The 13,544-nt window shown below is 57.9% G+C and overlaps 1 protein-coding gene across 1 annotated transcript in view; it reads left to right on the forward strand.

Moving 5' to 3' along the window:
• The window catches only part of OTOF (otoferlin), a 105,825-nt gene extending 96,039 nt beyond the window's left edge, over nucleotides 1–9,786 (forward strand). The window contains exons 37-46 of the mRNA XM_010583195.1: nucleotides 1,154–1,281; nucleotides 1,868–2,038; nucleotides 2,608–2,768; nucleotides 3,471–3,613; nucleotides 4,158–4,246; nucleotides 6,048–6,146; nucleotides 8,001–8,242; nucleotides 8,614–8,792; nucleotides 8,968–9,068; nucleotides 9,606–9,786. Of these exons, the coding sequence (XP_010581497.1) occupies nucleotides 1,154–1,281; nucleotides 1,868–2,038; nucleotides 2,608–2,768; nucleotides 3,471–3,613; nucleotides 4,158–4,246; nucleotides 6,048–6,146; nucleotides 8,001–8,242; nucleotides 8,614–8,792; nucleotides 8,968–9,068; nucleotides 9,606–9,786 (1,494 nt within the window). The remainder of the gene's footprint in view (nucleotides 1–1,153; nucleotides 1,282–1,867; nucleotides 2,039–2,607; nucleotides 2,769–3,470; nucleotides 3,614–4,157; nucleotides 4,247–6,047; nucleotides 6,147–8,000; nucleotides 8,243–8,613; nucleotides 8,793–8,967; nucleotides 9,069–9,605) is intronic.
• The last annotated feature ends 3,758 nt before the right edge of the window (nucleotides 9,787–13,544 follow it).

Raw genomic sequence — 13,544 nt, forward strand, 5'->3', positions numbered from 1 at the left:
GGGGGGGGCCCGAGGGGGGGGGGGGTGGGGGGGGGGGGGGGGATGTGCTCCAAGCACTGGGAGCATGCCAGATCCAAGCTCCTCCCAGATCCTGAGACCTTTCTTCTGGTGTGTAGGACGGTCCAGCATATGTGTCCTAGTGTTTAACTCACGTGAATAATTTGGATCAGCCCAGACTATGAGGTGGTGGTTCCTTACATAGCCACGACACCTCAGTGAAGTACATGCAGAGCAGAATAGGAGCTGGCAGGGGCCAGTAGAGCTGGCTGAAGGGCATGGCACCTCCTTAAACTTGCACTGAGACATTATTGATTCATCCAGCTAATGCACATTTCTTTGTATGGGGTGTGCTCCGGAAAAAGTCCTTTCCTGACTCCTACATTAGTCATCCTTGCGTGCCCAAGCATGTGAGTGAGGTACCATAGCCAGGCACTTGAGAGGGATCTCAGTCCTGCTAGAAGCACTGGGACTGCTCTTTGTCACCACCTTGTCCCAGTGTTTTACAAATGCAACCTACTTTCGGCTACTTTTCCCACTAGCCTGATTCTCCATCCAGTGCTGCATCCCATTGCAGTAATGAGTCTCCCATCCATTACCAACAGACTGAGGCTGCAGTAGTAGACACCAGCCTGGTCAGCACCACCAACAACAACAACCAGGACCAGCTGGATGTGTCCTGGCATGGGCATCTGCTGTTGTGTGCCATGATGGAGGTTGGGACTGGAGAGTTTGGGGATACTCACCCCCTTTATGGGGAGAAGCCAGAAGTCTTTGGCCCTAATGTAGTGAGTGGAGAGAACAAGATGGGAAGGGGACAGTCTTCTTGACATCTTGGTCGGGTTGTTGCTCGGGGTATTTCTTTAGAGGAGCCTGTTTCTTTCCACCGATGAAAGAGATGCGAAAGACGACTGTGGTTATGTTTCTCTGAGGGGACAAGGCCAGCCCCAACCCATCCCCAAATCAGGACAGGGATTGATGCAAGGCAGGATTTATCCCCAGTTTAAACCAAGACACTCCATTTAGGGGGACCAAAGTGCTTAGCCACATGCCTATGGCCAGCCAAGGCCAGATGGTCTCAGGGATGGAGAATGGGTCATCCCTGAATTCTTTGCTACTGTGGACAGCACTGATTTATCTCATCTGTTCTCTACAGGCCACGGACCTTCACCCAGCTGACATCAATGGGAAAGCCGACCCCTATATTGCCATCAAGCTGGGGAAGACGGACATCAAAGACAAGGAGAACTACATCTCCAAGCAGCTGAACCCTGTCTTTGGAAAGTGAGTTGCCCCAGCCCTGTTACCTGTCTGCACCTGGAATTGGCGAGCTAAGCCTAAGCCAAGCTTGCCAGCCCTTGGACCTGCACCCTAGCTGTCCCACAGCTGCTGCTTGAGCTCAAAAGATGGGAATCATCACACAGAACTTCCCTTGCAAGCGGCGTAGGCGTCCTCATTTCAGCCATCTGTCCTTCTTTGCTAGCTGTGTGGTCAATATAGTAAAGGGTGTTTAAGAGATGTCCATATCTGATCAAGATTAAGTACCTACTTTAGGAATCGTTAGGCCAGAACCCGAGCGAGGGTATGGCCTGTCTCTCTGGTGACACACAAACTTAGGTTCAGGGCTACTGAGACACCCAGGTCAAGCAATGACCCTGTGCCAGCTCCTGTCTAGGGCTGCTGGATCTGAAACAGCCCATGCAGAGATTTAGTTAAAACCCCTACCTCGAATGTCCTGCAGCTGTAGATGCAAATTAAACACCCTCCGCAGACTGGAGCAGACCCACCTCACCCATGCGTCTGTCTTGAGCAGCAGCCAAACCCTTCAACAGCTTTTCTCTTTCCCCTCACCTGCTTTCCCCCGGCTTAGATCCTTTGACATCGAGGCCACCTTCCCCATGGAGTCCATGCTGACAGTGGCGGTGTACGACTGGGACTTGGTGGGGACCGACGACCTCATTGGAGAGACCAAGATTGATCTGGAGAACCGCTACTACAGCAAGCACCGAGCTACTTGCGGGGTGTCACAGACTTACTCCATGTACGAGCAAAGCTTTCTCAGCCCAAACTTCTGCCTGGACCCATGCCTGTCTCATCTTCCACACCAAGCCCAGATCTCCTGCAGGAATCTCACTCCTTTACTGCCTGCTAATGGAGGAGTCTGTGCTGTACCCTCACTCTTAAGACAGGTTTTGTGACCAGTACAGCAGGGCAGCAGCGGAGTGGGTTATAAGGAGCCCAGGGCAGGGAGGAAGGGACCGAGGAGCACTGGTGGGACTGGGTAGAGGGGTGAGGCCAGAGCTGAAATAGCAGCAGTGCCAGAGGAGCAATGCTGAGCATCAGGAGTCAAGTGGGGTGCGCTGGGAATTTCAGGTCTGAGTCAGCACAGAGTAAAGGGGCTGGGGTGGAAGGGTTTTAGCAAAGTGTAGAGAGGGGGCACAGAGGGACCTGGTCTGCTCTGAAGTGTCACGTTTGCTGACTCAGATCTTTTCCCTGTGAATCCCGGGTCCTTCATGGCAGCGGTGTTTGTTTTGCTGGCAGAGGGGAACAAAATGGCTTTTTCCTCCAAATCTTGCTACTACCTCACTGACCTTGCCCTCCTATTCACAGACATGGTTATAACACCTGGCGTGACCCCATGAAGCCCTCCCAAATCCTGTCCAAGCTGTGCAAAGAGGGCAAGGTGGATGGGCCGCACTTTGGGCCAGGAGGAAGAGTGAAAGTTGCCAACAGGGTCTTCACCGGCCCCACGGAGATTGAGGATGAAAATGGTACCTGCCCCATGGGATGAAGGTTGTGATGGGGAGCAGGGGTCTGGGGTGTCCCCTCATCATCCAGGACTGGAGACAGATGTAGTGGCCCCATCACCCCAAAGCAGCACTGCAATCACTCTCCATCCACCACCTTGAATGGACCTTCCAGTATGTGACCAGTTAGAGTGTTATAGACCACCCAGGCCAGTGGGTTGCTCTCAGAATCACTCATGGGTATCCATGGCATAGCATCATCAAAGCTGCCTTTGAGAAATTCCTCCTGGAAGTGTATGCCCAAGGAGCAATGAAGACAGCCCACCCTGGCCTTCCCAGGGTTTAGGAAGCCATTCTCCATGTAACTGTACCCCCAAACAATGGTGGTGTCCCAATGCACTCACGTGCACTCAAGAAAGATGAAGGCAGGCTAGGAGGGGTGCAGAAGAGGAGGAGAACGTGGACAATGGATATGGAGCTTGTTCAGCCTGGGAAAATACAGACAGGCAGGGGATCTGGACTTTCTGTAAATGACATGGGTTAGAGAGAGGAGAAAGAGAGGAGTTAGGAAGTATTGGCTGAAGGACAAAGTGTACACAAGGAAATGGACAGAAGTAGCTAGTAGGTAGTTCTGCTCCCTTGGAGTTAGGGGTAGTGGAACAGTTTGCTGTGCCTGGTGTCTCTCTGCCCGGTTCTCCAAGCTCAGCCCTCCTTCTGCCCATACAGGTCAGAAGAAGCAGACAGATGAACACCTGGCCCTGACCGTGCTGCGCCACTGGGAGGACATCCCACGGGCGGGCTGCAAGCTGGTTCCCGAGCACGTGGAGACGCGTCCGCTGCTGAACCCTGACAAGCCGGGCATCGAGCAGGTCCTCAAAGTCCCAGAGCAGAAGTGGAGGCAGCCCACGCTGCCGAGCCTGCGGACCCTCCAAGCAGGGAGCAGAGATGTCAGCTGGGCAGAGCAGCCGTAACCCACCTTGTCATGGGCAGCGGAGACGGGGGAGGCATCCTGCAAATAGTGGCACTTGGGCATCAATGGCCCTTAACAGTCATCTGTTGACTAGCAAACTAAATCTTTTTTTTACTAAATTACTAAACTAATTCTGCCTCTCCTGCTCCAGCCTGCATCCATTTCGTCCCCCCCAGGTCCCTTGGTCCCCTGACTCCCCACGCTGTGCCCCTCAGCACCACGCTATGCCATGAGATACTTCTGCAAGGGGTGGGAAAGGACTGATGGCACGGGGGAGCCCTGCCTCCCCCCATATCTGGCAGGGTTCGGTGCTGCAGGGCCCTACCCCACATCTGGCACGGCCAGACTGATGTTGAAGGGCAAGAAGAGCTGGGGGGGACCCTGCTGGGTGGAGGGGGCAAGGAGGGACCAGGGGAGCTGACTGCACCTTTCCAACCTTGCAGGGTCGCCTGGAGATGTGGGTGGACATGTTCCCCATGGACATGCCAGCGCCTGGCCCTGCCATTGATATTTCCCCCAGGAAACCGAAGAAGTAAGAACCTCCCAGCCAGCCAGCCCCAGGGAAAACTCAAGGCTGGGGACAGAGCCCTGCTTCTCCCCTCTCCTGCTGCTGCTCCATGGCCCAGCCCAGCCCTCTGCCTGGGTACCTCGACCGCGCTGGCATTTCCAGAGATCTCAAGACTGGAGGCATCAAGTGATGTCTTCCCTTCCAGTGCTGCTCCTGAAGGGTGGTATCATGCCCGTTCCATTTCCTGCAGCTCCCGATTTTTCTCGTCTGTGTAGAGTAGGAAACTAAATTGCACCCCGGTGCCCAGCACGGGGACGGGGCAGACCAGTGCAGCCAGCCCTGAGACCCTGGGTTAGCCCAGGGCAAGGCACCCCTGGGCAGTTTGGATGGGCCCTTTCCAGGAGGTGATGGCTAGAGCCCGGAGCATGGAAGGTTACTGAGACAGAGTTGGTCAATCCAAGCAGGAGAGAGCAGGCAACAGGCAGGGTAATAAAAAGTTCTTCCCTCCCCACCCTGCCCTCTCCCAACTCATTTAGAGAAAAGACAGACATTTCTTCCCTCGACATCCTTCCTATCCTTGCCTTACCTTGCCAGACTGTGTCCTTGGACCCCTTTTCCCACCCTCAGGGCCAAGATACAGGGACAGCACTGGGCATCCTGGTGGGAGTCTCTTGCACTCCTGTGCCCTTGCACAGATGATGCCTTGGATGGAGAGAACATCCCTTGATCCCAGTGGGCTGTGTCTGGGGTCTGAGGAGCAGAGCAGGCAGCTGCAGGAAAGCTGAGGCCAAGGGCAAGGTCCAGACGCCAGTGTGGACCAGAAAAGCGGAGGGTTGTCTGTGGGACAGCCATGCTGAGCAGTGACCCATGAGCTGGAGCTGAGATGTTCCTACTGATGGGCTGAAGAGAGGGTTTGCAGGTAGATAGCCTGTTTCAAGCAAGGTTATGCCTGGTTATTATCCTAGGGGTTGAATCCATCTCCTCTGTCTTTGTTGGGAGCACTGGGCACCACCTGACGCTAGCTGTAGGTGCTGGAAAGGCACAGCATGGGACAAGCTCCCACCTATGGGTGCAGACAGGAGGGGACTGGAGGAGATGGCAGGAGTCCCACAGCTGGGCTCAGCCAGGGCATTGCTAGAGGGAGATACCAGAGGAGGTGGGTTAAGGAAGCTGTAAATCCCCTTCCCCTCCCCTGTAGGTACTTCTAGCCATGTGTTGTGCTTGTGGCCACATGGCTGCCTTTCTTTGCCACCGTCCTCCAGCCTTTCCACGTTGCAGCTGCGCCCTGCAAGGAATCTGGCTTCTGCTCTTCCTCCACCTGCTCCCACCAGAGCTGCTTTCTCCATCACCAAAATTCCTAACCAAGCCAAATATGACTGGGAAACCTCGGGTTGCTGCACAGAAAAGGCAGGGCTGGGAATATCTCAGAGTCTCTGAAACTGCTGGAGTCCTAAGAAGGACTGTGATGCCCATTTCTAAGGGGGACAGCCCTGCTGTGAGTAAGGTGGGGAAACCAGGAAGAAATCTGGACTCAAGACCATTTTGCAGACACCATTTTAGCCACAAATCCACCGAAGACCAAGCCTGGGCTGTTCCACTGAGCCTTTGGCATGGGCTTTGCAGAGGTTCAGAGCAGAGGGAGGTAAAGCTCCCCTTGCAGCTCATGCAGAGATTCCCCCTCCTGTTCTTGTCCCCATGATCCCTCAGATAAGATCCCTGTGAGCAGTTCCCTGCCATCTCGGTGCCTGGCCCTGGTTTCTGGCAGCGTCACCCCTTTCCCTCCTGCCCCTGTGCCTCACCTCCTTGTCTCCCTTCCTCCTGCCAGATATGAGCTTAGAGTGATAGTGTGGAACACAGACGAGGTCATCCTGGAGGACGATGACTACTTCACTGGCGAGAAATCCAGTGACATTTTTGTCAGGGGGTAGGTACAGCGTGGCATGCCAGTGCCAGCTCCTCTGCTTCTCCCTGGGGGGTGTTAGTGCTGGCTGGGGTCCCCGGGGTGGTTTTGGAGAGGGGAGGGGGGGTACGACGTGGACTGTGGTGCAGGGTTGGATAGAGCCAACGCTGCCATTGTCTTCTGTGCTGTGTTTCTTGCCTCTCCATCTCTCTCTCTGGCTGCACGACCCGCTGTGTGTGCCTGGCCTGGCTGCCCAGCTTTGAATTGCGGGTTATTATCTGGAACACCGATGAGGTGGTTTTGGAAGATGATGCTTTCCTGGCGGGAGAGAAGATGTCTGACATCTATGTCAGGGGGTAATGGCCAAGGCCTCGCTGCTTGGTCCCCGCCGTCTGCCCCTCTACCCCTTTTTGAGCTTGTCTTGATGACCCCACTTGGCATTTCAACCCTGCAACCTCCAATTCCAGCATCTGGGGCCAAACTGTGGTTAGTTCCCATCTCTGCTTTGCTCTCACCCAGCAGCAGGAAAAAGGCCCTTCCAAAACTTGCCTGTACAGAGGTGAGGGGACTCACTCTTGCCCATAGCCCAATTCTTTACAGGACCTCAAATCAATGCAACGGCATTTCAGGCTGGTGGCTGACTATGCAGTGACTTCCCACCAGTCTGTTAACCTGCTCGGTGATTTCTCTGCAGCCTCACCAGCTCAGGCCAGGTCTCCTCTGCTTGTATCTCATGCTGCTCTCAGGAAACTGGGTCTGTTTTGGTGTCTCGGGTCCCATCAGCCCAGTGGCTTTTCTGCAATGGCTCTGAATCTGAGATGCTCCAGCCCTTCCCCATCTGTATGGTGGGGGATCACTTGAGCTTTTTGTTTTGCGCGGCAGAGCAGGGCATCAGCATGCTCAGAGCCTGAGAGACCAACCCTGCGTTGGGTGCTCGAGCATGGAGTCATGTCGCTGCTGGCTGCAGTCCCTCAGGACAAACAGACACACAAAAAACCTGAGAGCACCCTGGGGAACGGAGATGCCTTGGCTCATCAGAGAAAGGGGCTGGGGGGCACTCACAGTCTTTAAAACAAAACTGCGTTCCCCAGGGACCCAGACTTGCTGGTATGGACTGTCTTCTGTGTCCGTTTTGCTCTGGGAACCCTGCTCCCTGGAGCCAGAAAATTAGGGGCACAAGCACGTGCGACGGCAAGGTCAGCACGGCCACCCCATCTCCCAGGGCAGGAGGATGGGGATCCCACTGTCACTCCAGTGACCTGGTGCCCACGGTGGCTGTCTGAATGGGCACTTCAGGTCCCTTCACTGGAGATTAGGTCAGCAGAGACAACCCCACCCTCAAGCAGAGCCTGCAGCAGGCTCTAAACACCTCTGATGGGCTCGGATAGATGTGCCCTGACACAGGGAGCCTGCGGTGACCAGCACAGACCAAGCTGCCTCCGCAGGGACAGCTGCCATTAGAGGAGGCCTAACTACCCCACGGTGGAGTGAGAAGGTCTCTACAGCCTCCCCGCTCCACCAGTGCAGGATGGGGACATCCTTCCAGGATGCTCTGCTCCAGACTCCCCAGCAATGCTCCTTGCTCCTGTCCACCTCTTTAACATCTCCCTGCCCAGAGAAAGACCTGTGACAACCCGCTTGCATTTGTCGCTCTCAAACTCCCCTGTTCTTTCTAGGGCCCTCCTGCCCCCATGTCCATTCTACCCCTTGGAGATGCTGCTGCTGCGGTGATTGGAGCAGCCCCAGCCCATTGCTCGCACCTTTTAGGTCCTTCCAGTCTGTCCTGGAGACATCCTGGTTGCACGGACAGGATGGTCCTGTGCCCTCTCCTCCCTCCTGTAACGCGTGCCACCCCTCTCACCCCTCTGGGCCCTGCAGGTGGCTGAAGGGTCAGCAGGAGGACAAGCAAGACACGGATGTCCATTACCACTCACTCACTGGTGAAGGCAACTTCAACTGGCGCTACATCTTCCCCTTTGACTACCTGATGGCGGAGGAGAAGATCGTCATCTCCAAGAAGGAGTCGATGTTCTCCTGGGATGAGACCGAGTACAAGATCCCAGCTCGCCTCACCCTGCAGGTCTGGGATGCTGACCACTTCTCTGCTGATGATTTCCTCGGTAAGTGGAGGGTCTGCTCAGGTGGGGCAATGGGGCAGCCAGCAGGGACCCCATGGCTAGACAAGCAGAGAGCAGTGTGGGATGAGGCAAAGCCTATATAAGAACAGAACCCATAAGGGCAGCTCTGCTCCTCAAGTCCACAACATCCTACAAACCCCCTTAGATGCTGCTCGTAAGAGCCGGCAGGATGAGAGCCCTTGTCTCTGCTGCTGCTGTTCAAAGGCTGCTCCTGTAGTAAAGGTGTCAGCTTTTTAGTTCCCAGAGCTAGTTCAAAGTTGCTTTCCAGGGAGGAGATGCTGGCCCAGCCCACCTCCAGCCAAGGACTCAGCATTTGGGGGTGCCAACATCTCTGCTCCTCTTTCTCCTGCCAGGGGCTATCGAGCTGGACCTGAACCGCTTCCCCCGGGGAGCCAAGACATCGAAACAGTGCAGCCTGGAGATGGTGACGAACGAGGCAGAGCTGCCCATGGTCTCCATCTTCAAGCAGAAGCGGGTGAAGGGCTGGTGGCCGTTCGTGGCCAGAGATGAGAATGATGAGCTGGAGGTCACCGTAAGGAAGGGGAAAAGGGAGGGATTTTGCATCCTGGGGATGGCAACTCTTTGCAGGCAACCTCCACCCCCCCTGCACTTGCCTCTGTTCCCTCAGGTCCCCTCTGTCACCATGTCTCGGGGGCTGAGGTGGGGAGCATTGCCCAGGTCTCAGCACAACTCTCTGCTTCCTGCAGGGGAAAGTCGAGGCTGAACTGCACCTTCTGACAGCAGAGGAGGCAGAGAAATCCCCTGCCGGGCTGGCTCGCAATGAGCCTGATCCACTGGAGAAACCCAAGTGAGTAGGAAGCCCCACTCCCCAGCAGGCACCTGGGCTTCTGGGAGATGCTGTGAGGTGGTCCTCAGGGAGGGAGCCAGGCATGGGGAGGAGAGGAGGGGTCACACTGGGGGGATGTAGGAATGAGAGTCATGGGCAGAGCCATCTCTACTGGTTCCCCCCCATTGCCTGCTATTTGCTGCCCTGCTGCTTTTCCTTACTTTATTCCTTCTCTGCTTCTCTTCTTGGCTCCATCCCCTTTCCTTGGCCTCCTACCACCTCCTCCACCCCTCCGGTCCTCACCACCAGATACCAGCTTTGACTGGAATCCTCACCCTCCCTCACAAACTCACATTACTCCATCTGGCATTTGTCATGCTGACTCCCCTTGTCCACCCTCCTGATCCTCCTGGTTGGGCTCTTTCACTCTGTGCAGGCTTATGCAGGGAACATGATCCTGCACCTCCCTTTGCCCACCATGTCCATTGTTGCACTGCCTGCTGTGCCTCCCTTCTCTGTGGCCAAGGCATTAATGATGGGTATTTGTTTCCCCTGCAGCCGCCCGGACACGTCCTTCATCTGGTTCCTGAACCCGCTCAAGTCCATCAAATACCTCATCTGCACGCGCTACAAGTGGCTTATCATCAAAATCGTGCTGGCCCTGTTGCTCCTCATCATGATCGCCCTCTTCCTCTACAGCATGCCAGGCTACATGGTCAAGAAGCTGCTGGGAGCATGAAGCATGGGACCCTCCCCCATGTCCCCAGCCCCATGGCACAACCTTCCCTGGCCCCATGCCCTTCTCCTCCCCGCAGCCTCTCAGCAGCTTCTGGGGACATCTCCTCTTTTGCATTCCTCCTCTGTGGGTCCCCTTCGTGGCTTTAGTCCCAGAGAAATGGGGCTGGAGGATGGCGTCGATCCCGAGGCTGTGCATCCCTCACCGGGACACCCAGGCTGGGACTCTCGGAGCCCTCCCAGGGAGCTCAGCCCCCGGCCCCAGGGGAAAGGGAGGGAGAGCTGGGGCCGGGGCCATGGGAGCGCTCCCGAAAGGCTCCTTGGAGGGACTTCAGGAACAAGGGTGAAGCAGGGACCGGGGACAGCTGGAGACACGCCAGCCCCACCAGTGTGGGGATGGCACTGAGCGGCCCCAACACCCGTCCCCGCTGCCAGCACTGTCCCCGCTCCACTCCTAGCTCTGGAGGTCACTGCATCCCAGTGCAGGGACCCATCCCACACGGGGGAACACAGGCATTGTGCCCCAGCAGCCGCCAAGGCCCTGCAGAGAGCCCTGGGGCCGTGCAAGGGGACACCCTGCCCTTCCCTCCCCACGGCTCTGGCAGAGGCAGGGAAGTGTCCAGCAGCTCAAACATCTTCCTAAGGTTATCAACCCAGAGGTGGTGGTGGTGGTTGTGGCCGGACATCCCTGGGGGCTCACAGGGAGCCAGATTTTCTCACACAGCGTGAGCTCCCTCTGCCGTTCTTGATTCTCGGTTTATTTTGTGTGGATTGGTATATACTGCGGCTGGAGACTTTCTTGCCATGTATATTAGGGAAAGGCTCTTTTCTCAGCTCACTGCAATATTCAGCTGTTGAAAAGCCACCTCTCTCAGCTTCAAGTGTGCAAGACCCTCACTGAATAATTGAAGAGATCTCGGGGATGTTTTTAGGACACTACTGTTTTAATCGGTCAATAAAGGTTGGGTTTCCCTGATGGGTTCTCGCGTTAGTGGGGAGACCACGTGTCGCTGGCTGCTTCTCAAGACGAGCCCCTTCCTCCTTCCCTCCGTCTTCCCCGCAGCTTCCCAGTGGCAGCCTCTTTTCCCGCTGCCTCTCCCCAGTGTCCCTGCCCTGGCTGGCAGCCTGGTCCCTCAGCTGCACGGGGAGCAGAGCAGGCACGGCCCTGCCTTCCCCTCTGGGCAGGACGGCAGCAGGCAGACAGCGATGTCTTGGGGATGACGGGGACCGAGAGGGGCTGCTGCTGGGCAGGGAAGCCCCAGTCACTTCTCCCCATCGGCTGGGGGTGCTGCCCAGCAGGTAGTCTCTTCTGGCCTGCCCTGGAAGAGAGAACGGGGTTGAGGAGGGACCCCAGGGCTCCATTCGTCCTCGAGCAGGTTCCCCCCCGCAGAGGCCCAGGCTGGGGGCAGAGGGGTGCCCTGGGCTCCAAACGGGGTCTTTGAGCAAAGGGGCATCTCCTGCGCATCCCCGGCATTAACCCTTGCCCTCCGCAAGCCCCGCAGGATCCCCACCTCCCCCGGCCTCTTTCCGGCTCTGAGCCGGACCCTGCCTCTCCGCGTGCTTTCCTTCCCAGCCGTGTCCACACCAAAACTCAGCGAGAGGCCATCGCATCTCTCCCCGCCGCCCCCACGCTCCCAGACCACACGATGTCGTCCCACAGAAACGCCTCCTGAACAGCACAGCTTCCACGGCTGCACAAGACAGCCCAGACCCGTCCCCGTCCTCCCGTCCTGCGCTCGCCCTGCCCGCGCTCCTCCCCGTCCCACCTTTTCTTGCCGGTGCTCCTCACGCCTCCATCGCCATGGCGTGGAAGAGCGCGTCGACCTGAAACCGGAGGTGGAACGGCAGCTTCGGGTCCGCTTCCGTGGTGCCCTTGGGTTCCAAGCTTTCTCGCACGCTGCTCTTCACTTTGCACCAGGACTCCCGGATGCGCTGCAGCCTGACCCCCTGCTGCAGGCCCTTGTAGCCCACCAAGGGCAGGGGCTCCAGCCCGACTCTCCGCAGCCGCTCCAGGGCCGTGGGAGGGGGAGGCTGTGCCCATGGGGGCAGGGGCCACGTGGGGACCACGGTGGGGACAGATTCCCCCCGCCTGGCTGGCTGCAGGTCGGCACTGCTGGTATCGCCGCCTTTTGCCCCGGCCTGCCTTGCAGGAGCAGCCCTCGCGTCCTGCCTGCCCAGCCTCATCTGTCCCGCTGGTGTTCCCGGGGATCTGGAGACAGGGAACGATGCCCGCAAGCCCTTGCTGTCCCCGGGGCTCCTGGGCAGAGGCGCGCTGCACTCCTCGCAGCATCTCTCAGGGGCGATTTTGGGGAGCCGCTGGGTTATCTCCCACGTGTAGAGCAGCTCCCCATTGATGGCCAGCTCAAAGCCCAGCCCCAGTTCCAGCTGGAGGTCCTCCTCGTGCACCAGCATGTCCACAGTGCAGAGGGTGACGGCCAGCGTGGGCAGGTCCTGTTCTGCCACGGGCTGGCTGCAGTGCGGGCAGCTGCCGGTGAGGCATCGACGGCACTGCAGGCAGACGGGATATTCTTCCCACATGGCTCCGCACAGGACTGGAGCGCTGCTATCCCGAGCTATGTTCAGCTTTTGCAGCAGGTTGCGGCAGATTTGGGTGATGTTCAGGGACTCCATCAGGGATCTGGCGAGCTCCTTCATGTTGGCGACGGAGGGCTGGCTCCCTGATCTGCTGGCAGCACTGGAATTTCCACGTCGACCCACGTCTCCGGTGTCCGAGGGGATCTCCCTTGCAGAGGCTGCTTCCTTGCCGTAGCCGCTTTCCCACCATTCTCCTCCATGGGGGTTCCCCGACCTGTGGGGGGACATACCGGCAGGACTGTGGGGGCTGCTGTGGGACAGGACCCACCCGGCTCCCTCTCTCTGCCTTCTCCTGGGCGATCTCCCAGCTGCCCGCAGCCAGCCCTGCCAGCTCTGGGATGCTGGGGGTGAAGCTGGGGTCTCGGGAACACGGGGCCAGCCCAGGCCAGCAGCATGAGGCGCATAGTGAGGGGCTTGGCGCCCGCCAGCCCGAGGAGAAAAGAGCTAGCCCAGCCCAGAGGCTGAGGACAGAGAGGGGTGCCGGGGCTACTGGTGGGCTCTGTGGGAGGGGGTACAGTGGGGTGTCTGCAGAGGGCTTGGGAGAGGACCCCACTTCAGTCCTGGTTTGGGGAAAAGGCGTGCCCATGGCCTGCAAGTCCCAGGTTTGGGAACGTTGGCCTGATCCAGGAGGCTACTGGCCTGCCGTTGATTCTGTCCATGGGGGCAGAGGGTCCATGGCAGGGCGATATCTTGAGGCAGGGGGTATCACTGCCCCAGGCCTAGCCTGGGGACGGGACAGGGATGTCCCTGACTTTGGGCTGAGCTGGGATTGATTGGGAGGGTGGTCCCTGACCTCCTGCCAATCGGCAGGGAAGGGGGAATGTCTGACTGGTTCCGGATTCAGGGCGGTCCCTGACCCAAGGCCCCTTTGGGGAGAGGTCCTGGGTCCCAGGAAGGCTGGCAAGGCCCTGTCAGGTCCCTGCCCCCTGCCAGTTGGTGGCAGGGGTCCTGGCCCCAGTGCCGGTGTGGGGCAGGGGATGTTCTGAGACCTGAGGACGGTCTCTGAGCCTCTGCTGGTCCTGGGTGGGGGGGTCAGGACCGGGTTGCAGTTTGGGGTAAGGGATCTGGAACCGGCACTGGTTTGAGAGTGGGGACGTCCACCACGGTGCCAGTTCGGGAAGAGGAAACCCTCCCAGTTCGGGGAAGAGGAAACCCCCTGTGACCAGA

Source organism: Haliaeetus leucocephalus, unplaced genomic scaffold, assembly GCF_000737465.1.
Source record: "Haliaeetus leucocephalus isolate CR32 unplaced genomic scaffold, Haliaeetus_leucocephalus-4.0 Scaffold871, whole genome shotgun sequence".
Classification (NCBI taxonomy): Eukaryota; Metazoa; Chordata; class Aves; order Accipitriformes; family Accipitridae; genus Haliaeetus; species Haliaeetus leucocephalus.